Source organism: Chiloscyllium plagiosum, unplaced genomic scaffold (assembly GCF_037043375.1).
Source record: "Chiloscyllium plagiosum isolate Xiang-an unplaced genomic scaffold, Cpla_swu_hap1 HiC_scaffold_35, whole genome shotgun sequence".
NCBI classification, from domain to species: domain Eukaryota; kingdom Metazoa; phylum Chordata; class Chondrichthyes; order Orectolobiformes; family Hemiscylliidae; genus Chiloscyllium; species Chiloscyllium plagiosum.
In genome coordinates, this window is record NW_028270173.1 from 57808251 (window position 1) to 57833780 (window position 25530).

At 42.2% G+C, this 25530-nt stretch overlaps 1 protein-coding gene across 1 annotated transcript; it reads left to right on the forward strand.

Annotated features, from left to right (window-relative positions):
- The first annotated feature begins 51 nt into the window (after positions 1-51).
- LOC148140964 (H-2 class II histocompatibility antigen, E-S beta chain-like) lies at positions 52-25327 on the forward strand. Its single transcript, XM_087979720.1, has 6 exons — positions 52-336; positions 20068-20325; positions 21663-21944; positions 22836-22952; positions 23802-23828; positions 24829-25327. Exons 1-6 carry the CDS (start codon positions 234-236, stop codon positions 24852-24854), a joined length of 813 nt encoding a protein of 270 aa, XP_087835846.1. The 5' UTR covers positions 52-233; the 3' UTR covers positions 24855-25327.
- The last annotated feature ends 203 nt before the right edge of the window (positions 25328-25530 follow it).

A 25530-nucleotide genomic window follows, 5' to 3' on the forward strand; every position in this document is an offset into this window, starting at 1 on the left:
GCTCTGAAAAACAGTGAAGGGACTCGCAACATTAATTCTGTTTTTCTCCATCCAGCTGCTGCCAAACCTGCTGAGTTTCTCCAGCATTCTGCGTCTTCTCCTTTCTGATTGGTCTGTCCAGTCTCCTCCGATTGGCTTCTACTAGCCCTATTTTAATTGGTCACTTGGATCTCTTTTAAATAGACGGCCCCCCCAGCCGCGCTCAATCTGTGTCGGACAGCTACTGTGTGGATATGGTGTGGTTGAGTGCTGCTGATCCCCGCTCACTATGGATTCGGCTCCCTTTTCTTATCGGGGTCCTGATTATTTTTAACGGCGAGAGAGACAGCGGAGCCGGTAAGACTCGAGTGGAAGTGCATTAGATCACGGGTAGGGAAGCTTACCGTGGGCTTTGACGTTTCTTTAATATTGCTGCCTCTACTGGTCCTCATGTCGGCGAGAGTAGTAGTCACGATTTTAAGTTGTCACTAACCCAAGTTGGAAACTTTAGGAACAGATGTTTAAGGTGCTTGGTAGCAGCAGTAGAACCGACGGAATATTTTGGAATTCGCTGTTAGCTTTGTTAAAATGGACTTTTTTTAAACTCTTAAAACCTGAACTTGCTGCTGTAACTTGAACTTGCTGGCCTGGTGTTCAAAATTGTGCTGCTTAGTCAGCTATCCAAGACATCATATACTCCTTATCCATACATTTAGATAAGGGGACCATACTGTTCAGCCTTCTAGGTGAAGTTGCTCTGGTAGTTATAATATTTGCAAAACTTTCCTTTTTTGTATTCCATTGAAATAAAGACCAACACTGCATTTACCTTTCCTGTAAAGTTCTGAACTTGGACAATAGCTTTTTGATCGATACACTACAACTATCAAGTCACTGTAGCATTCTACAGTCTGTTGATTCAGACTGGTGCAGTATCTCTGCTGTAGTATATAAAACTCAGCTGCTTTCACATTAGTTTGTAAACTATAATAGTCCCACACTTGTGCTGGTTGGAAGAAAACTTTTTTCTGATTGTTTACCTGGACCAGTCAATTAGCCTGTCTGTACCACACTTTTATTTTTAAGGTGGCATTTTCAAGTATTTAGCCTGCTCAATCAAAGCCTCTGTCTTACTAATGAGACTGAGTTTTTATCCCTAAACTATAATCAGTATGTTTTTGCCTACCAACATGTAACCAAACTTAGCTCAAAGCTTGCTGCTACTTAAACATTCTCCAAGTATCTATACCATGTCACACCAAGATTCTAGTGAATGTAAAGGATAGTGTACTCCAGAGTTGCTTCAAAAGCAATTGCCCTTGTTTCCTTGACTTATTCATTGAAGTCCAAAAGGATTAATTGAAGAGTTCAGATTCCATCATCCTGACCCAGTATTGAGTAGAGGGTTTGGGAGGTAATGTGGCTGGATAGAACATTGGTTAGGCCACTTTTGGAATATTGTGTAATTCTGGTCTCCTTCCTATTGGAAAGATGTTGTGAAGCTTGAAAGAGTTCAGAAAAGATTTCAAAGAATGTTGCAAGGGTTGGAGGATTTGAGCAATGGGGAGAGGCTGAACAGGCTGGGGTGTTTTCTCTGGAGTGAGGGGCTAAGGAGTAACCTTATAGAGGTTTGTAAAATCTTGAGGGACATGGATAGGATAAAGAGACAAAGTCTTTTTCCTGGAGTAGGAGAGTCTAGAACTAGGGGCATAGGTTTTGGGTGAGGAGGGTGGGGGGAATATGAAAGAGACCTAAGGGGCAACTTTTTCAGAGGGTGGTGAGTGAATGGAATGAACTGCCAAAGGAAGTGGTGGAGGCTGGTGCAATTACAACATTTAAAAGGCATCTGTACACAAATAGGAAGGTTTAGGAGGGATAATGGCCGGGTGCTGGCAGGTGGGACGAGATTGGGTTGGGATATCTGATTGGCATGGACAAATCGGACTGAAGGGTCAGTTTCTATGCTGTATATCTGATTGACTCTCCTCAATCTGCCAGACCTGAGTTTCTTCAGCTTAGTATTGTTGCATCAAGAAACAAAACTAATTCTGTAAGTCTCCATTCTTTCACAACCATGCTTCCATCAGGTGGTTAAATGAATAAAAATTTCAAATTTCCAGGTTTGTGATGTATCACAGTAATATGAAGAGCTGGAGTTCAGAAAGACAAGCAAGGAATGCCTATGCAACCTGGCTCAGTCAACTTGTTAATGGAACTGTTGTGGTTATTGTGGTTCGGTTCACCGAGCTGGAAGTTTTTGTTGCAAACGTTTCGTCCCCTGGCTAGGCGACATCATCAGTGCTTGGGAGCATCCTGCGAAGCGCTTCTTTGATGTTTCCTCCGGTGTTTATAGTGGTCTGTCCCTGCCGCTTCCGGTTGTCAGTTCCAGCTGTCCGCTGTAGTGGTTGGGTATATTGGGTCCAGGTCGGTGTGTTTGTTGGAGTTTGTGGATGAATGCCATGCCTCTAGGAATTCCCTGGCTGTTCTGTCTGGCTTGCCCTATGATAGTAGTGTTGTCCCAGTCGACTGGGCAAGCCAGACAACAGCCAGGGAATTCCTAGAGGCATGGCATTCATCCACAAACTCCAACAAACACACTGACCTGGACCTAATATACCAACCACTACAGCGGACAGCTGAAACTGACAACCGGAAGCGGCAGGGACAGACCACTATAAACACCGGAGGAAACCTCAAAGAAGCGCTTCGCAGGAGGTTCCCAAGCACTGATGATGTCGCCTAGCCAGGGGACGAAACGTTTGCAACAAAAACTTCCAGCTCGGCGAACAGAACCACAACGAGCACCCGAGCTACAAATCTTCGCCCAAACTTTGAACTGTTGTGGTTACTTTGCAAGCTGACTAAAACTGAATTTTCAGTGTCCTTTGAACTAAACTAGTCAGTTTTCAACTGGAGATTGGAACTGAATTACAAAAGTATTGTGATCAAATGCTGGATAAGGTACAGCATAACTTGGTTAGGGACTAATATTTAACAATCCAAGTCAATTTCATTGTCAGCCACTTGCATTATCAATCAACAGTTTTAGTTGTACGTATGCAGGAAGTGATGTGGTGTTATAGTAACACTAAATTTCACTTCAGAAAAAATGTTTAATACTGTAGCTACAGGAATAAACTATGCTGAAACAGCATGGACAAAATGGGATGAAAGTTGTTAGTGCACTAAAGTTTTAAAAATCCCATGACATGTTATAGTCTATTTGGAAGTATGAGCTTTCGAAACACTGCTCCTTTATCAGGTAGCTAGTGGAGTGGGATCATGGGATGCAGAACTTGTAGCAAAAGATCATAGGGTCAAACAATGAATGATATTCTACAAACGTAGAATGCTGTTAAGTCTTTTAGAATGATGTGGAGGTGCCAGTGTTGGACTGGGGTGGACAACAGGTTACAGTCCAACAGTTTATTTGGAAGAGCCAGCTTTCAGAGCACTGCTCCTTCATCAGGTAGCTAGTGGAGTAGGGTCGCAATTTATGGCAAAGATCAGTGTCATACAACTGATTCAATATATTGAACAAACCTAGATTGCTGTTTAAGTCTTTTTTTTTAGAATGGGTTGCAGGTTTTGATTTGATGTGCAAATCCCAGAACTACTTTGTTATATTCTGTAAGGTTTTTAAAAAGTGATATCTCTGCTCAAACAATGCATTAAAGGTGAGGTTAGAGTTTGTATGTATCCCAATCTTGAGTCAGACTGGTTCTATTTTCAAAGTAGGAATTTGAAATGCCACAAATTTTATAAAAACATTGACTGCCTTAAGATAAAGAACAAAGAACAAAACAATTACAGCCCAAGAACAGGCCCTTCAGGCCTGAGCTGATCCAAATGTACTGTATAAACCTGTCTGTCAATTCCTAAGCATCTATATCCCTCTGCACCTCACCTCCTCGTGCATTTGTTCGGATGCATCTTAAATGAATCTACTGTGCCTGGCTCTACCACCTCTGCTAGGAGAAAGTGAGGACTGCAGATGCTGGAATACCAGAGTTGAAAAATGTGGTGCTGGAAAAACACAGCAGGCCAGGCAGCATCCGAGGAGCAGGAAAATTGATGATTTGGGCATAAGCCCTTCTTCAGAAATCCTGAAGGGCTTATGCCCAAAACATCGATTCTCCTGCTCCTCAGATGCTGCCTGGTGTGCTGTGTCTTTCCAGCACCACATTTTTCAACTCTACCACCTCTGGCAATGTGTTCCAAACACCCACCACCCTCTGACTTACCACGTGTATCCCCCTTAACTTTCCACGTCTTGCCTTGAAAGCATGACCTCTCTCATTATTGAATCCTTCACCTTGGGGGAAAAAGCTTGTCTCTATCCACCCTTCATGATTTTGTAAACCTCAGTCGGATTTCCCCCTCTTAATCTCCTTTTTTTTTCTAATGAAAATAAACCTAACCTACTCAACCTTTCTCTATAGCTAGCACCTTCCATACCAGGCAACATCCTCAAACCTTCTCTGTGCCCTCTCCAAAGCGTCCACATCCTTTTGGTAATGGGGTGACCAGAACTGTACACAGTATTGTGTACCAAAGTCTTGTACAATTTTAACATGTCCTGCCAGCTCTTATACTCCATACCCTGTCCAATGAAGGCAAGCATACTGTATGCCTTCTTGATCACTCTATCCACCTGTGCAGCAACCTTTAGGGTACAATGGACCTGCACTCCCAGATCTCTCTGCCCATCAACTTTTCCCAAGGCTCTTCTGTTCATTGTATAATTCGCTCCAGAATTAATCTTGCCTAAATGTATCACCTCCCATTTGTCTGGATTGAAAACCATCTGCCACTTTTCCACCCAACACTCCAGTCTATCTATATCCTCCTGTATCCTCTGACAGTCCCTTATGCTTTCTGCTACTCCACCAATCTTTGTGTCATCTGTGTACTTACTGATCATACCAACAGTGCCCTCTTCCAGATCATTTATGTATATTACAAACAACAATGACCCCAACACTGACCCCTGTGGAACACCACTATTTCATGACCCTTTTAGCCCACTTGATTCCTCATTGAAGACTTGTCCTAATGTCCTGATATTCCTCCAGGGCCCATTCTGTTCTTAGCTGCCTAGACCTTATGTACGCTTCCCTTTTCCTCTTGGCTAGTCACACAATTTCTCCTGTCATCCACAGTTAATGAATCTTGCCCTTCCTATCCTTTGCCTTCAACTGGACATGCTTATCCTGTACTATCTTTAACCTATCTTTGAAAGCCTCCCACATCTCAAATGTGGACTTTCCTTAAAATAGCTGTGTCCAATCCACATTACCGAGCTCCTGCCTAATTTTGAAAGAAATTGGCCTTGGCCCAGTTTAGTACTCTCCCCTTTGGACCACTCATCTTTGTCTACGAGTATTCCAAAACTTACACAATTGTGGTCACTGTTCCCAAAGAAATCCCCCACCACAACTTCTACTACCTGTCCTGGCTCGTTCCCCAGTAGCAGGTCCAATATTGCCCCTTCCCTTGTTGGACTATATCATACTGCTCTAGATGGGCACTTTTTGAACAAAATAGTATGCTTGCAAATGCACCATAGACTTGAGTGTGCACTTACACATGAGGGAGAGTGAGCATGTTGATGTGATGGAGTATATACCTGTGCACACCCCCTTGTAGATGGGTACCTAAGTATGAGGGTCTGTGTGCTTGAGTATAATGTGGTGGGGTTACCTCATGTGATATGAACCCAGGACCTTGTTCCTTGGGTTCATGGCACACAACAGGTGATCCCATCACACTCTACACAAGTGTATACTTACATTCTGACTCTCTTTACACATGCTCTCAGGCACACCCTCTCTCGAGCATATACTGTACTCCTTCACACTCACATGCAGGGTGAATTTCCATTTGCAGATAAATCATATTTTATTCCAAATGCACAATCTGTAGACAGTCAATATTTTTATAATCCATGTGACATTTTAAATTCATAGTTTAAATAGAACCAGTCTGGCTCTAGTTTGAATACATACAGACTCTAACCTCACCTTTTAATGCATTGAGTTGCCATCTCAACTTAATCTTGAGAAACCTTTGAAACTGTGACTTGAGGTTTTGGGATTTACGCTAATGAACCAAACCTGCAACCCACTCCAAAGGACTTAACAGAAATCTAGGTTTATTTAATATTGTTTCAGTTGTATGACCCTTTGACCTTGATCTATAAGTTATGTTCTATGATCCTCCTCCACTCCTTACCTGATGGAGCAGTGCTCTCTGAAAGCTAGTACTTCCAAATAAACCTGTTGGACCATAACCTGGTGGTGTGATTTTTAAACTTTGTCCACCCCAGTTCAACACCAGCATCTCCATCTGTTATTGTAAACACTTTTTTTTTTTCAAAAAACCTCCTCCATTTGGAAGAAAACATTTTGTGCTAATTGTTATTTAGACCAGTCAATTAAAACATTTGTCACATTTTGTTTCTGTGGCTATTTCAGGTAGTTCACCTGTTCAATCACAAGCTTGCATTTTCTGAAGTAGATTAACCTCAGTGCTTGATTCCCTCTTATGTTGTGACATAAGTTTTTTTTTATTTTTTTTATTTTTTTATTTTTATGTACCAGTGATCCAGTTTACTTTTTACATTGACGAATTAAATACCTAATGATTTAAACAAATAACTGCATTTAGTATTCTCAGGATCTAAATTGATTTTTGAAGCTTCCTGATGTGTAGCACAGTGAGATTTGAGGCAGCAAATATACTCCCTGCTTCACCAACCCAATTGCCATTCTCTGAAATAATTATTGATGATAATCTCATGGATAATTCATGTGGATGTTCTTTATGCCAAAAATCTTTGCTTTAAGTTCCACAAAACTCCTAGCCCCCAGTGTTAACCTCTGAGCTCTTTAAACTAGTGCATCTATTCCTCCCTGTTTTTAAAATTTTAAACTCTAAGCTTTTGTTGAAACTTAAGAAATACAATTTGAACGTGTACAATTGTCCCTTAGTGGCATTCATCACAAAGCACTTCCACAGGAGGTTGAGCAAAAGGTATCCTGCCATTTGGTAATGTAATGGCTGGCCACTTTGACAGGAAGAATGCAGGTGAATATTAAAAAGTGATAGCTGTAGCATGATTTGGGAGTCATTGTGCATAGATAGCATGCAGATTCAGTAATAGGGAAGACAAATGTTGGCCTTTTCTAAAGAGGGGTGTATTTAGATTAGGTTCCCTATAGTGTGGAAACAGGCCCTTCAGCTAAACAAGTCCACACTGACTGTCTGAAGAGCAACCCACCCAGACCCATTTCCCTCTAACTAATGTATCTAACACTATGGGTGACTTAGAATTGCCAATTCACCTAACCTGCACATCTTTGGACTGTGGGAGGAAACCCACGCAGACACTGGGAACATGTACAAACTCCCAAAGGTTGGACTCAAACCTGGCTCCCTGGCGCTGAGGCTGCAGTGCTAACCGTTAAAAATGTGGAGGTCTTGTCCATACAAGACGACAGTATTCCAAGTGCAGTCCAAAGTTGCCAGAATTGTTAGTGTAGGGCAAGCTTACAAGGTTGGTCCAAGTGTGGAGGAATTATCCAAAATGATGAGGCTGAGTTGGCTGGACTTTTCTCTCCTTTAGAAATGAGAACTTTTGAAACCAGATTCTTGAGGGGTAGCTCCATTTTCAGCAGCAGGAGCAAGAACTAGGGGCTGCCAGGAAGGTAAACTAATCTTCTAAAGTTTAAAAATCACAACACCAGGTTATAGTCCAATAGGTTTAATTGGAAGCACACTAGCTTTCGGAGCGATGCTCCTTCATCAGGTGATTGTGGAGGGCTCGATCGTAACACAATTTATAGCAAAAATTTGCAGTGTGATGTAACTGAAATTATACATTGAAAAATTGATTCTGTTAAGCCTTTCATCTGTTAGAATACAGTGATAGTTTCACTACTTTCATGTGTAAATCGCAAAACCCTTTTTTTAAAGTTGCATTCTCAGGTTAGCTGTTAACAATGGTGATAGCTAGACAATATGTTGAAGGTGTTAGCCCCCTGTGTTCTCTTTCTATGACCTGATGTTTAGATTGATTCTAATCTTAAAAAGTGAGAAGAGTTTTACATAAATTCATGCAGTTTTTGAGCTCAGTTCTACATGAATGTATGCAGTTTTTGAGCAAAGTGCAATGTAACTCTGCAAGTACAAATTCCAAATCATAATCTTCTAAAAGCTTACCTCACAGGTGGAGCACATGCTGAGCAGGAGCAGACATACAATGACTTAGTGAGGTAATATATTTGGCTTTACCTGAAACACTACCTAGGCGGTGTCTCCCACGCATCCTCCTCTAATCAGGGGGAGAAACAGTTCTGTGTATCAGATTGGTATGGTTACTAGTTTATCCCAATAGTCTCTTAGGGAATTCAGAATCGTGGAATAGATGGTTGAGCAGTTGAATGCTCTTATAGAAGGTGGGAGGTGAGGGTCACCACTAGTGTCCCCACTGACTTCATCTGTGGGAAGTGCACCCAACTCCAGCTCCTTAGAAAATGCCAGGGAACTCTAGCTGGATGAACTTCGGATTATTCGGGAGGCTCGGGGTTTGAGAGGAGTTACAGGGAGGTAGTCACATCTCGGACAGGATAAAGGCAGATGGGTTATAGTCAGGGATCCCCTGTGGCTGTTTTTCCCCCTCAATAACTAGTATACTGTTGGGAGGGGATGACCTACCAGGGGTAAGCCATAGGGTACAGGTCTCTGCTCAGAAGGGAAAGAGGGAGATGAGCAGAGTGTTAGTCACTAGGGATTCCATAATTAGGAGGACAGATAGGAGGCTCTGTGGGAATGAGAGACTTAGAGTTGGTATGTTGCCTCCCAGGTGTCAGGATTTATAATGTCTCTGATCATGTTTTCAGGATCCTTAAGGGGGAAGGGGTGCAGTCCCAAGTTGTGGTCCACAGAGGCACTAATGACATAAGTATGAAAAGGAATGGGGATTTAAGGCTGAAATTCAGGAAGCTAGGGTGGAAGCTTAGTACTAGAACAAAGCTATCTCTGGTTTGTTACCCAAGCCAGGAGCTAGTGAAGCAAGGAATAGAGGAGTTGAAACACATGGCTGCAATGGTGCAGGAGGAAGAGTTTCAGATACCTGGATAATTGGGGCTCATTTTGGAGTAGGTAACCTCTACAAACTTGAACTAGAGGGGTACCAATATTCTGGGTGTTTGGGGGGGGTGGGGGGAGGTTGTGGAATTTGCAAATGCTCTTCAGGAGGGTTTAAACTAATTCTTCTGGGGGTGGGAACCTGAATTGTAGCTCATATCCAGGAGATTGAGTAGTGAGGTCAAAAATAAGGTTTCATGGTTGTAGGAGTGCACCAGCAGGAAGGTGGTTTGGAGTGTATCTACTTCAGCCCCAGGAGCATCCAGAATAAAGTGGGTGAACTTGAAGCATAGGTGTTGGTACCTGGGACTTCGATGTTGTGGCCATTTTAGAGACATGGATAAAGCAGGGACAAGAATGGTGGTTCAGATTCCAGGGTTTTGATGCTTCAGTAAGAACAGAAGATAGTAAGAGGGGTGGGTATGGCAGTTAGTCAAGGAAGAACATTTGAGAACTCTCTTGCTGAGGTTAAAAACAGGAAAAGAGGTCAACCTGTTGGAGTTTTCTATAGGCCTCTGAATAGTTCAAGAGATGTAGAAGAATGTATAGCAAAGAGAATTCTAGATAGGAGCATGAATAACAAGATAGCTGTTATGAGGGACTTTAACTTCCCAAATATTGACTAGTAATACTATAGTTTGAGTACTTTAGGTCAGTTTTTGTCCAATGTGTGCAGGAGGGTTTCCTGACACAATATGTAGATAGGCTAACAAGGGAGAAGACCACACTGGATTTGGTACTGGTAGGTTTTAGATTTGGAGACAACCAAATTGTGATCATTATCACCCAATGATAAGTTTACTTAAGTAATGGAAAGGGATATGTTGCAGAGCAAGAGTTTATAGCAGAGGGAAGCAATTAGGCAATATATAGGATGGGGAAGGAAATTGCAGGGGATGGGCACAATTGAAATGTGGAGCTTGTTCAAGGAACACTACTGCATGTCCTTGATAAGTTTGCATCTGTCAGGCAGGGAGCCATGGTTTACTAAAAAGTTGAATCTCTTGTCAAAAGGAAGGAGGCTTATGTTAGGATGAGACATTAAGGCTTAGTTAGGGTGCTTGAGAGTTAAAAGGTAGCATAAATCCTACCATGATTTGCCTTTCCAAAATGCAGCACCTCACATCTAAATTAAACTCTCTGCCACTCCCCAGCCCATCTGATTAAAGTCCCATTGTACTGAGGTAAGCTTCTTCACTGTCCACTATACTTCCAGATTTGATGTCATCTGCAAACTTGACATTTATACCTATATTCACATCCAAATCATATGAAATGACAAAAAGCAGTGGACCCAGCACCAATCCTTGTAACACTACTAGTCACAGACTTTCAGTCTGAAAACCAACCCTCCATTATCATCCTGTCTACCTTCAAGCTAGTTCTGCATCCAAATGGTAGTTCTCTTGGTATCCCAGGTGATTTAACCTTGCTAACTAGTCTACCATTAGGAACCTGGTCAAATGCTTTACTTTAAAGGACATTGGCTAGGCCACTTTAGGTTACTGCATTCAATTTGATCTCCCTGCTATAGAAGAGAAGATGTTATGAAGCTTGAAAAGGTTCAGCAATGATTTAAAGGAAGTTCCCAAGGTTGAGAGCTTGAGCTATAGGGAAGAGGCTGAATAAACTGGAACTGTTTTCTCTAGAACATCAGAAACTGAGGGGTGACTTTACAGAAGTTTGTAAAATCATGAGGGGCATGGATTGGCTGAATAGCCAATATTTTTCCCTTGTTAGGGGAATCCAAAACTAAAGGGCTAGATTTAAGGTGAAAGGGAAGGATTTAAAGGATGATCCAAGGGGAAGATTTTTCCCCATGTAGAGGCTGGTGCATGTATGGAATGAGCTGCTAGAGGATGTGGTAGCTGGTACAATTTACAGCATTTAAAAAGGTGGCTGGATGGGCATATGAATAGGAAGGGTTTAGAGGGATATGGGGCAAATAGGGCTCGATTTATTTAGAATCAGGTCAGCATGAACAAGTTGGTCCGAAGGCAAAAGTGAGGACTGCAGATGTTGGAAACCAGAGTTCAGATCAGAGTGGTGCTGGAAAAGCACAGCAGGTCAGGCAGCATCCGAGGACCAGCAAAATCGACATTTTGGGCAAAAGCCCTTCATCAGGGCTTACCTTGGAACAATGGGACTTGAATCAGATGGGCTGGGGAATGGCAGAGAGTTTAATTTAGATGTGAAGTGCTGCATTTTGGAAAGGCAAATCATGGTAGGACTTAGCAGGACCTTACCATTAAGTGTATTAGATTTCCTACAGTGTGGAAATTGGCTCTTCGGTGCAACAAGTCCTCCGAAGAGTAACCCACCCAAACCTATTTCCCTCTGACTGATGCACCCAACCCTATGGGCAAGTTAGAATAGCCAAATCACCTGACCTGCACATCTTTGGACTGTGGGAGGAAACTGGAGCACACGGAGGAAACCCACGCAGACACGGGGAGAATGTGCAAACTCCACACACAGTTGCCCGAGGCTGGAATCAAACCCAGGCCCCCGGTGCTGTGAGGCAGCAGTGCTAACTACTGAGCCACGGTGCTGTCCTGGGGAATGTTGCTGAACAAAGAGACCTTGGAGTACAGTTCCATAGTTAAGTGGAGAGTCACAGGTAGGATAGTAAAGAAGGCATTCAGTATGCTTGTTTTTATAAGTCATGTATTAGTATTGAAATTGGGTGGTCATATTTGAGGTGTATAGGATAATGGGAATAGGAGGAACTCCCTTAATTCTGGGTTTGTAGGAAGATGGTTGTTAGAGGTCAATATCTGGACTCCAGAATAGTGTCCTGGGCTCAAGCATCTTAATCTGCTTCACCAAGCTTCTATCCAAAGTCAAAAGTGGGTGTGGATATGCAAATGCTAAGGCTTGGACAATATCCAGGCTTGGGCTGAAAGGTGACATGACATTCACACCACATTCCAGGCAATCAATTTATTACCCCTTGACCTTCATTGGCAATCCCATTGAGGAGATTGGCAATTTCCAAAAGTGAAATGGGACTACCCATACAGATAGCTGCAAAACTGGCTCAGACTGGGAGTCCTGCAGTGAGTAACTCTCCACCTGACTCCTCTGTCCATCTAAGATACACCAGGAATGATGGTGTGCTCTCACCTGGATGAATTGAGCTGAAAAATCTGTTGCTGGAAAAGCACAGCAGGTCAGGCAGCATCCAAGGAGCAGGAGAATCGACATTTCGGGCATGAGCCCTTCAGGAATGAGGAGGGTGTGCCAAGCAGGCTAAGATAAAAGGTAGGGAGGAGAGACTTGGGGGAGGGGCGTTGGGAATGAGATAGGTGGAAGGAGGTTAAGGTGAGGGTGATAGGCCGGGAGAGGGGGTGGGGGCGGAGAGGTCGGGAAGACGACTGCAGGTCAAGAAGGCTGTGCTGAGTCAGAGGGTTGGGACTGAGATAAGGTGCTCTGATTTGTCTTTCCAAAATGCAGCACCTCACATTTTATTTAATTTAAACTCCATCTGCCACTCCATGGCCCATTGGCCCATCTAATCAAGATCCTGTTGTAATCTGAGGTAACCTTCTTCGCTGTCCTCTACACCTCCAATTTTGGTGTCATCTGCAAACTTACTAACTGTACCTCTTAAGCTCACATCCAAATCATTGACGTAAGTGACAAAAAGCAATGGACTTGTCACTCCACTGGTTACAGGCCTCCAGTTTGAAAAACAACCCTCCCACCACCACCCTCTATCTTTTACCTTTGAGCCAGTTCTGTAGCCAAATGACTAGTTCTCCCTGTATTCCATGAGATCTAATCTTGCTAACTAGTCAACCATAAGGAACCTTGTTCAACGCTTTGCTGAAGTCCATATAGGTCACATCTACCACTCTGCCCTCATCAATCCTCTTTGTTACTTCTTCAAAAAGTCAAAGTTTGTGAGACATGATTTCCCACGCACAAAGCCATGCTGACTATCCCTAATCAGTCCTTGCCTTTCCAAATACATGTACATCCTGTCCCTCAAGATTCCCTCCAACTTGCCCACCACCGAGGTCAGACTCACCGGTCTATAGTTCCCTGGCTTGTCCTTACCACCCTTCTTAAACAGTGGCACCACATTTGCCAGCCTCCAGTCTTCTGGCATCTCCCCTGTGACTATCAATGATATAAATATCTCACCAAGGGGCTCAGCAATCATTTTCCCTAGCTTCTCAGAGTTCTAGGGTATACCTGATCAGGTCTGGGGATTTATCCACTTTTTGTTTTAAGACATCCAGCACCACCACTTCTAATATGACATTTCTCAAGATGTCACTATCTGTTTCCCCACATTCTGTATCTTCCATGTCCTTTGGAGTAAACACTGATTCAAAATAGGAGAAAGTGAGGTCTGCAGATGCTGGAGATCAGAGCTGGAAATGTGTTGCTGGAAAAGCGCAGCAGGTCAGGCAGCATCCAGGGAACAGGAGAATCGATGTTTCGGGCATAAGCCCTTCTTCAGGAATGATAGTCAATTAGTATCTCCCCATCTCCTACAGTTCCACAAAGGCAGCCTTTGTGGATCTTTGAGGGGCCCTATTCTCTCCCTAGTTACCCTTTTGTCCTTAATGTATTTATAAAACCTTTTGGATTCTCCTTAACCCTATTTGCCAAAGCGCTCATGTCTGTTTTGTTTTTGCCCTCTTGAATTCTGTTTTAAGTACATTCCTGCTGCTTTTATTCTCGAAGAATTCATTTGATCTCTGCTGTCTTTCCCTGACATCGACAGATTTTTTTTTTCTTAACTGAAACCTCATTCTCTTGTCATCCAGCATTCCCTACATCTCCCAGCCTTGCCTTTCACCCCAACTGTCTAAGGACTGTGACTTTGTTTTGAAAGCATCCAATTTTTCCAACTGTCCCTTACCTACAAATATTTGCCCCCATCAACTATTTATAAGGAAGTTTCTTACCTAATATTGTCAAATTTGGCCTTCTGCCAATTTTAAAGAAAGTGAGGACTGTAGATGCTGGAGATTATAGTAGTGTGTGTTTGGTGCTGGAAAAGCACAGTGGATCAGGCAGCATCTGAAGAGCAGGAGAATCAATGTTTTGGACATAAGCCCTTCATCAGGAAAGAGGCTTGTGGGCCAGGGGACTGAGATGGCTGGGGCTGGAGCTGGAGGGGACGGTAGTTGAGAATGCGATAAGCAGATGAAGGTGATAGGTCAGAGAGGAGGGTGGAGCGGATAGGTGGGAAAGACGATAGACAGGTCGAGGGCGGTGCCGAGTTGGAGGCTTGAGACTGGGATAATTTTGAGGGTCACATTGATCAATGTAGGGGGATCAATGTGGATTTCACCAGTGTCTCTTCCCCGCCCCCCACCACCACCACCACCACCACCAAAAACGTCCCAGTTTTAAGAATTAAAGAGGATTCTGATCTCGTACACTACCGTCTCCGACATGTTGTTTGTGACATTCACATTAAAATGTTGTAAAATGAGTACCAAACCGAATAGTTTCTTTTCAACCATGGAGTATTTCCTCTGGTAGATGTTGATCTTCAAAAAAGTAGACAACTGGTAGTTCAGTCCCATCCTCATTTTCCTGTATGAGTACAGTTCCAACTCCTATGTCACGAGCATCAATGGCAACTTTAAAAGATTTTGAAAAGTTTGGTGCAGCTAAAACTGGTTTGGTGGTTAATATGGCTTTCAAATGGTCAAGTGTCTCCTGGCATGATTCTGTCCACCGAAACTGTGCTTCTTCAGCAAATCGGTTAACGGTGCCACTACTTGAAAGTTTGTAACAAACTTCTGATGGAATCTGCTGAGTCTTAAGAATCAAAGCACCTCTCTTTTGAGGTTGGTTCTGGAATTTGATTGATGCCCTTCATCTGATCATGGAGTCAACCTTCCACGAACGATACGTCCCAAGAATATCAGCTCTGCTTTCGTGAATCCAGTTTTGTTTAAGTTTCTCACCAGTTTTGCTTCTCGTGGTTGTTCAGAGCTCTGCTAACTGTACCATGTGATCTTTCCAGGACTTAAGATCACTACTTCATCCAAAGAGACTGCACTGTTTGTTAACCCAGCCACAGCTCTGTTCATGCGTCTTTGGAATGTGGCGGTTGTGTTCTTCATTCCAAATGGAATCACTTTAAACTGATATAGCCCATTTGGGTTACAAAGACAGAATTTCTTCCGTCGTCTCTGATCAAGGTACCTGCCAGTAACCACTTAAGTCCAACTTGATAAGTATCTGGCTTATCCAACTTTCTTGATATGTCTTCCAATCTAGGAATTGGATATGAATCTAATTTTGTAACCGCATTGACCTTCCAATAATCCACGCAAAATAGTCCTTCACATCTGATTCTTGCATACGTCCTTATATTGCAGTAAGAAATCTTTCAACTGTGTTCTATGCTCCTGAGATAGCTTACTAACCTGTCCCACTCCTCAAGGACGTCTTCCTTTTTTTTAAATCTATTTTTGAGGCACATCAAAATCTACATCTGGATTTGATTCCTCACCCTGCAGGGTAGTAACCAACACCTGTTTCTCTAGTTCATTTATTTCTCATAGTATGGTTTCAACATGTTCACATGACATACCCATACCTTTTTTCTATCTGTCATCTTTACTAGATAGCTCATTTGACTCAACTTTTTTTTTAAACTCAATTTAATAGGGACCACCTAAACCTGGCTTCGGAGGGATCTCCTATCACTGGTAACTGTACTAACACATTACTCCTTTGGGAAAATGTCAGTCTGAGCTTTTATCTGCCACCTGCTTTATTCTATACTGTACACTCTTTAGGTGCTGTTTAGCTACCTCATCTCTGATGCACAATCTAGGTGTCAGATCTCCAACTTTGGACCTGTCAATTTTTCTTTAATTTCAAAGGGCCTCTCACTTCATGATCGAATATTAACTGTAAGGGAGTGAACTGTATAGATTTATTTGGAGTGTCCCTAATGGTAAATGATATGAATGGGATACCTTTATCCCAATCATTCAGGTAGTCCTGTAGTATGCTGTCAACATGGTCTTTGAGGTCTGATGCCACCTTTCTAAAGCTCCTTGGGAATTAGGATGATACACACTGGATTTAAGGTGCCATATACCTAAGCTATCCATAACCACCACAAACAGTCTAGCAGTACATTTGATCCTTAGTCCATCTAAATTTGGGGGCGTCACGGTGGCACAGTGGTTAGCACTGCTGCCTCACAGTGCCTGAGACCCGGGTTGAATTCCCGCCTCAGGCGACTGACTGTGTGGAGTTTGCACGTTCTCCCCGTGTCTGCGTGGGTTTCCTCCGGGTGCTCCGGTTTCCTCCCACAGTCCAAAAGATGTGCAGGGTCAGGTGAATTGGCCATGCTAAATTGCCCGTAGTGTTAGGTAAGGGGTAAATGTAGGGGTATGGGGTGGGTTTCGCTTCGGCGGGTCGGTGTGGACTTGTTGGGCCGAAGGGCCTGTTTCCACACTGTAATCTAATCTAATCTAATCACTCCATCTGCCTAGCCAATTTTTCAAATGAAATAAAGAAGGCTTCAAAATCTTTCTCATCAAAATGTGGCAGTGTTTTGACATTTACATATAATCACTACCTTCTCTTTTAATTTCCATCCGATCAACTTGACTTTGCTGACTAAGTCGCAACTTCTCAAGGTCAAATTCTTTGTCTCTCCCTATCTTCTAACTCCATTTTCCTCAATTGTTGTTTGTTTGTCTACCTCTACTGCACTTGTCTGTTTCTCTGACACCAAAGTGTTTGAGTAATTCCCTGACAATTTCTGCTTTACTTCTGTTTCTGGTTAAACCCAAATCTAATTTATTTGCTAATTCTAAATGTATGGCCTTTTTCTTTCCTTCTAAACTTCCTTGGATCTTATTCCCAGAACCTCTTCAGCAATTTTAAGAGGCATTTCTCTTTTTTTTTTTAACTTAATCAATCACAGGTCAGGGGAGGCAATGGCCTAGTGGTATTATCATGAGCCTATTCTTCCAGACGCTCAGGTAATGCTCTGGGAATTTGAGTAAGGGAGATGGTGGGGTAGTGGTAATATCATTGGACTCTTAATCCAGAGGCTCGGCTAATGTTCTGGGATCATGGGTTCAAATCCCATAAGGTAAGCTTAAGGAGGACAGAAACCTCCCATGGAGCAGAAGGGCAAAAACTCAATCTTGCTTTTTAGTACGAATACAGACTGTGAAAGCAGGGCCTCAATCCTTCTGACCATTGGGTTTTAAGCAGGAGGTGTCCAAAACGTTACCACAGGGATAACTGGCTTGTGGTAGTCAAGCGTTCATAGTAATGTCGCTCTTGATCTTTTGATGTCAGCTTTTCCTGTCATTGTGAAGAAGAACTCACCAAGCATTGGATTGTTCACCCACTAATAGGGAACATAAACTGGGTTTAGATTGTTGAGACTGGTTAGCTTTACTCTACTGATGTTGTGCTGTTGCAATAGTAATCCTGCTCAGTACGAGAGGAACTGTAAATTCAGACATTTGGTGTATGTGCTTGGCTGAGGAGCCAATGGTGCAAAGCTACCATCTGTGGGATTATGACTGAATGCTCTAAGTCAGAATCCTGCCTAAATGTAATTATACCCTAGCGCCATGAATCACTGGTTGACCTTAGATAACCAACTCTGGTGTGTAATGCTGTCCTATTCTGGTCTAGAGCGCTGCCTCTCTCCTTTAATCACCCATGTTTATAGGGAACCTGGTGCTAAATCATTCATAGACTACCTGATTCTGGCTCAGGGTTTTGTAAGTAGCAGAGCAGCTACCTAACTCTGCTCTATTGAAAGTCATCCCTCGAGCCACCTTTTTTAGGTGGCACGGTAGCTCAGTGGTTAGCACTGTTGCCTCAGTGCCAGGGACCTGGGTTTGATTCCCTTCTCGGGTGACTGTCTGTGTAGAGTTTGCACGTTGTCCCAGTGTCTGCATGGGTTTCCTCTGGGTGCTTCAGTTTCCACCCACAATCCAAAGATGTGCAGGCCAGGTGAACTGGCCATGCTAAATTGTCTGTAGTGTTAGGTGCATTAGCCAGAGGTAAATATAGGGTAGGGGAATGGGTCTGGGTGCGTTACCCTTCGTAGAGTCAGTGTGGACTTGTTGGCCTGAAGGGCCTGTTTACGTACTGTAGGGAATCTAATTTAAACAAGTCACCAAAATTAAACAAGTTGTCTCTCCTGCATTTTATTTAAAGATCTAGGCCACCAACCTGCAAGTGTTTAAATCTGCTGGGATTTTTCATACCCCCAAATCTATTCCAATTTGTCTAAACCAGTTCAAATCCTGACGACCAACCCCCAAACTGTTACAACACTGGGTAAACCCTCCTGCTTATTTTAACCCAGCAACACAGAAGATTTATCCCATGCAGTAATGTGTGGAAATTCCAAAAGCCAAGAACTATTTGAAGTAAAAATAAAAACTTTATTTCGTAAAATATTACAGAATTAACTAACAACTATTTACAACTCCTTCCTCTAATGTATCTTTTTACCTTCCCCATTCTACAATACTAGTCTGATTTTTTTATTTGGTTATTTTTTCTTATTTAAAATAAAACCCTGATTCAGATTTACAAAACTTATCTCTAAACCAGACATCTTTCAGTTCTTCTATGTATTCCAGTCTTCTTGGAGATTCTGCTTTACAGGTTACTGATTGATTTTAAAGGTACTTTTTTTTCTTTCAGAGCTATTTTTCAGTCTCTACATGCTGGCTTGTCAGTTCTCCTCTCAACTGTTCAATTTCCCTGGTCTTGCACCCCCAAAGCAACAGATTCTGTCATTGGCTTTTAAGATTGAATAGAGTATATTGACAAACTTGATTGGAAGTTGGTATTTTGGGGTATAATTTAAACTGGTTGAATTCAAATTTGTTTTTACCTCCAGGCAACCAGTTAATTGAGCTGTAAGACCAAATGTTACATTATATTTTTTTCAGAATACTTGGTTCTGTCTGGTAGTTCTACTGGCTGCTAATTTTCTTAAAGGTATAGTACACCCACATCTTCAGTGTCCTGTACCTTTTTAAAATTTTTTTGTAATTATTTCTCTACCAATTTACTTGGATTATAGGTCGTCTCTTTATTTGTTCATCTATTGATTCTTTGCTTACACTGTCTGACACTTCTGATCACCTGCAGAGACTTATTTGACACTCCACTCAGAACAATTCTGATTTTTTTTTTGGATCTCCTTGCCCATAAATTGTCTAAGTTTTAAAAATCTCAAAACCAGGTTATAGGCTTATTTGAAACTTCAAGCTTTGAGTTCTACTCCATCATTAACCTGGTGCTGTTATTTTTACTTTGTTCATCCCACTCCAACACAGGCACCCCTCTCATCATAAATTGCCTGTGTGCTTATCTCTCTATCTGACGAAGGGGCAATATTTCAAAAGCTTGTGATTTTACATAAACTGTTGGATTGTAACCTGGTGTGGTGTGACTTCTGACTTAATCTCTTTTGAAGACCTCGATCCTGTGATTAATTCGAATTCTGCTGCAGGACAGTTCTTGTCCTTTGTGGCCCTAAGTATCCAGTTTGTTAGCAGGTATCAAATCAGTTTTGCTTACATGGGTATAATATCGTCCAGACATGGCTAATTTCGCCTCTAACAGTTCGTCTTTGTTCCTTAGCAATAACGTTGTCTGGAATGTTGTGACAGTTTTTGTTCATTCAGTCAGTCCATAAACAGTTTAAAGTTTTGAACTCGATAATATCACAAGCAATAAATACTGGGCCCCACTTCCACCAAATGAATAAAGGCTCGTCCCAACCCCTGGAGCTTTGGCCGCTGTGCCGGTTTAGGAAGGATCAGTTGGTTGCGGCCTCTGCGGACAAAATGACATGATGGCTGTGCCATCGCTGCAGCTTTCGCCTTACTGTGGGCAAGATGGGGTTTAAGATTTACAAAATGTGTGTGTGTCTCTCTCTCTCTCTCTCACACACAGGTGCTCATTCCTTGGATCTGTTGCATAGATGTCTATTTAACAGCACCCGGGACTGGGTCTATCTCGAACAGCACATCTATGACCAACAGCTGATCGCATACTTTGACTCGAGCCTGAGGAAGTCCATCGCGGTGAAGGCCTGGATGAAGTCTAATGTGGACCGATGGAATGAACAAGCGGAGGCGAAGTCCCAGGAAGCAACGGCTTTCTGTCAACACAACATTCCAGTCATGTACGGAGCCGCGCTGGCCCGGCAAGGTGAGAGCCCGGGGGGAGGACCGACACTGGGCCATACTCACCGCTTAAAGTACGGACAGGCAGACTGCCCCCAGCGGTCAGGGCTGGCTCCGGATGGGGAGGGGACATCCCAGGGTCCCCTGTGGGCTAAGCCCTGCCGTGTGAGCTGTCCTCACCTACTCCCAGCTCGGCCCGGCGGCTGTTCCGGGCATCCCCTCTTTTCCTACATCCCGTACGGTATTTTGTCGCAAGGACGTCCTGCAACTGCTCGCCAATGTCCTGGTGCAGTCTCCGGGAGCGGGACCATGGGTCTCCGTGGTCCAGCCGGTGGGGAGTTTAGACCCCTCTGATCGGGGGGGAAAGGGGGCTCCGTCAGGGATCTGCCAAAACTGGGGAAGGGAGAAAGAGGATACCGCAAAAGGAATGGCTGTGTAGTTGGGTAACTCAGTTGGGCCTCCAACCCAGTTCACACTACATGGAATTGGGACCTTTCTCCTCTAACTGCAGCAGACAAAAGCAACCACTTCTAATTCAAAATCTTCATCTTCACCCCACATCCTTTTGTACCTGACGGCTCTCAATAAGCAGTCCCTCAAGTTTTTAAAAATTGGCCAAAGTTGTACTCTAACCACTACCATATCGCTGCTACATAGTCTTATTTAAACCATAAACACAATGCTGGAGCAAGTCTAGGAACATTTGGGGAGAGTAACATACTGGAGTCTGTTAAATTTCACTCAACAGATGTTACCAGACCAAGTTTCACCATCTGCAGTATTCTGCTTTGAACACTAAACTATCTTTTACTTTTGAACAATTGACTGGTATACTTGGCTCTGCCATAATTTGATGTTCACATTTGTAGCAAGTGGCTACAAAGGCAAGATGAACCAAAAACACTAGTTTTTCAATGTTTTTAATCATATTTCAACATTACTTTTCTCCAATTTTTGGAAGATTTCAATGCTATTTAAATTTACTTTGAATTAAGATGTCTCAAATCCTACTACTCCAATTAACTTTGCTATCAGCACCTACCTTCCTCACTCCATACTACACTACTGATGCATCTTGCTAATTGCTACTTTGGGCTGGTCAGTTTTAAAATATTTCGATTGTTTGATGCAATATTTTCCAGAAGTCGAGCAGTGACTGTCTCAGCTTTGGCTGAGCTTCATGCTTATAGGCAGCTTGTGGTCAAAGAATAAGAATCTAGTTCATGTCAAATCAAATTCTGGTTCACTAGAATATCCCAGCCAATGACTTTTTTTTTCTTTCGTGGAATGTTTTAGTGTAATAACAATGAAGTGTTGTTGACAATGAAATATCAACCTGTTCTAAAATTGTTCCTGTTTTAGTTGAACCAAAGGTGACTATCCGAACAAAAGAATCCACATACCCTGGGCCCTCTGCCATACTCATTTGTTATGCGATTGGATTTTACCCAGCAAAGATCAATGTCACCTGGCTGAAAAATGGACAAAAGGTTTCCGATGCTGATGTCACACTTGAATTGTTATCAAATGGTGACTGGACGTACCAAGTTCGCCAGTATCTCCAGTATGAGCCAGTGTATGGTGATAAATACACCTGCCGTGTGGAACACAGCAGCCTGACCAAAGCAATAAGTGTGGATTTGGGTAAGAACATTTGGCCCAGCTTGGGAGTGTGTACAATTTCTGTAGCCATGCTCAGAATGGCTAGGTAGTATTGTATCTAACTTCATGTAAATATAACTTCCTCTCTGCCTGCAAGAACACAACTCACAGGTTTTCATATCTTTTTATCACATAATAGCTATTTATGGCTAGATCAGCAGTACTGCCCATTCCTAACTGCCCTGGACAAGGCAATAGTGAAACTCTGCACTCCATTTTGGCATAGATACACCAAGTGCTGTGAGGGAATTCCGGGATTTTGACAATGAGAGTCCAAATACTGTGCAGCTAAGAATCATCTGCAAGTTCCCATACATCTGCCTCCCTAGGAGGGTGGAAGTTGTGCATTTGGAAGGTGTTTTCACAGGAGTCTTGGTGAGTTGTTGCAGTGAATCCTGTAGATGATACACTACCACTCACTGAAGGGAGTGAATGTTGATAATGGGTGGGTTGCTTTGACCTGAAAGGTGTCAAGCTACTTTTATATTGGAACTGCAGTCATCCAGGCAGTTGGATAGAGGTGCTATCATGTGTGCAATATATAAAAAGGTAGAAGCTGCACAAGCATTGACATTAGAGGAAACTGCTCGTTGTGGCAGCATTAAAATGTGAACTACACTTCTAGCCACTATATATTATGGCTAGATCCTTCCGCTTCCCACTTTTATTTCTTCCACTCATTGCAGTCCATTTGATTTTAAGGGCTGCATTTGTGCATGCAGTCACTTGATTATACTGTATATTAATCCAACCTCAGTACTGCAATGGAAATTAACATCCAGTTTATGATCAAATCGGTTAAAGTGTTCACTTGCATTCTAGTCTATAATGTTCTAGTCTTTTTTTTAATGCTGCTTAAATTATTCTTGGTAGAAATAGAGACCACAATTAAATCTGAAAAAACAAAGATCATTGTCGGAGCCCTGGGCTTTGTTTTTGGGCTGATCATCTTGTTGGCTGGAGTGATAATGAGACTGAAGAATGCTAAAGGTGAGGTTGTCCTATAATTGAATGGGCATGAAATGTTCAACTTTAACCTTTTTTGTTAAAGTGCAATGCAAAAAGTGTGAAGCTGCAATTGCTGCCAGGGAATCGTCAACTGCTGACCTTGGTAAATTCAGCAATCTGTGTGTCACCAGCAATGAATGGTCCTCGCTGGGAACCAGCTACTTAGCTTGGGACAACCTGTTTAAAATCTGCCTCACAGAATAGCATTGCCAGTATTTTCTATTGTAACATTCTTGGCATATCAGAAATTCTTTTTCCTTTTCATAGCGCTCTGATTAGCAAGTTTTCAGAACATCAGTTAGTATCACAGCTTGTGGCACTATCTTTCCTCATGTTGCAAAAACAATAAGCCACGTGTGTAAGACGATAAATAGCAACTTTAGGTTACTATATGGCCAGCAATGCAACAAAAGGCAGGCTTTAAGCCTGCATTTCTTGTCCCTGTGGATCTAATTTCACATAGAACAACTTAATTGAGCATGCGTTTAAAGATGCTCTGTTGGATCCTGACATCTGAATAGAATAGGTCGCAACTAGAGCAGACTGAGATGGGGTGGGGGAATTTCATGTAGTGATGTTGTGATATAGACACCAGACTGTGCATTAAATTTTTGACAGCACACTATCAAAATTATCAGATCCATTGTAAATTTTATATGCCCTGACATTTGAATTTTGATTATTTAAAAATTAGCAACAGGGAAACTAGGACCTGTCAAACTCCAAGGTCTGAGCTGTGATTTCTTTCAAGCAGACTCTAATGTAAAGATGTATATTAACTGCTCCACAAGACCATATGTTCTGTACTAACAATATTTATTTTTCTTTCAGCTATCCTAGATTCCAATCATGGCCCACGTAAGTATCCCAACAAATTTTAATTTTGGTGCAGATATGCTCATCAAGCAGTGAATATATAATTTGTATCTGAACATGCTCCTCTCCAAACTGCCAATGGCAGGTACAGAGCAAAGCAGGAACTGAATTTGAGACTGCCCAAACCCACTTTCACAACTTCAATGCTGGTTTCTGTTTGTGTAGTGAAAGCTAGTAATCAAACATGTTTTAATGCTTATGTGGGACAAGACCTGGAACATCCATCTCATTCATAATGCCTTTCAGGAAAGAAACTTTCAGTCTTGCCTGGTTAGCAATCCCAGCTGATGCTATTTGAATGTCTAAACCCAGGATGAAACCTGGTTTACTAAATCACTTCTTGCTGCTTCATTCAACTTGGTGATTTTTGGCAGAAACATGTTGAGCTTATTGCACTTATTTAAAATATGCAGTTTAAGTCGGGCAACTCTGCTATCCATTCTGGATTCATCCAAAAATTACCCCACTTGTTGGATTCTACTTAATTGATTTCGTGACAGTTTCTTTGCCATGGATTGTAGACATCATTTTGACCCTTTCCAAAAGTAAACCTTCAGTTTTATTCTGCAGACTTCTAAATTCCTTCTCCCCCTCTCCTGATCTGCAGTGACCTGCTTTCCAATATGTTGGTTTTAATCATTTAAAATGGAATCCTTCCAGAACAAAGGTGCAACTTCTGAAGCATTCCCCATTTGTTGCTTCAAAATCCAAATTTCACATGGCCAAGCAGGTCTAGTGTATATTTCCAGACCCACTGCATATGGTTAACAATGGCTGTCTAGGCCATTTGAAGGCAATTAATGAGCAACTCATGCCAGCATCACCTCTCCATTCAAGAATTTAGAATTTATGGAATAAAGCGAGTAAGATTCATTTCCTACTAAATCCTTGACCTCCAGTTGCAAACTCCAGAGCAATTTCGCTTTTGCATTTGTCCAAAAATTTATTTTTGTTTTTCCTAAACAAGTATTTTCTGTTTCAGGTCTGATGGGTCCAGCTGTCAGTTAATCTGTCAATTGAAGATGGACAGAATCAAAAGTTTAAGACTACTTTTTTCAGCTTATCCAGTGCAATTGCAGCTCATCTGACCATCAAAAGGCTTGGCTTTGATTTAACTTTGCATATGTAGCTTTGTATCCTGCATATGGCTGTCACTATCCTGATCAGTGTCCAGCGCCCTCCCACCTCATGCAGATGGGAAATAACTACATCTAGTAGTCCATGATTTGTCTAACCATTGGACTATGTTTCCAGTGCAGACTGGTGGGGTATATGCTGCTAGGCTCAACACCTCCAGAGATGATTCTCCTGTTTCAATGCTTTCTTGCCTCTGTTCAGCCATGTTGTAAAGGTTTTAATCTCACTTGTAAATTCTCAAGGTTTTATATCTAAAATGGTTTAATATGAAATTTGTAACTCTTATGATCTCAAATACAGCTGAAATGGTGAAACACTTTGATTAAAGACATGTTTGTACACCACTGCTATTGTTCTTTGCTGACATTTGGTGTATTCTCACACTTCAGATATTAAGTTTAAAGAGTTGATAGTCATTAGATGTACAGCATGGAAACAGCTGACTAGATATCCTAAATAAATCTAGTTCCTTTGACCTATTCCCTTGGTACCCATCCAGATGCCTTTTTAAATGTTGGCCTAGCCTTCCACTTCCTCTGACCATTCA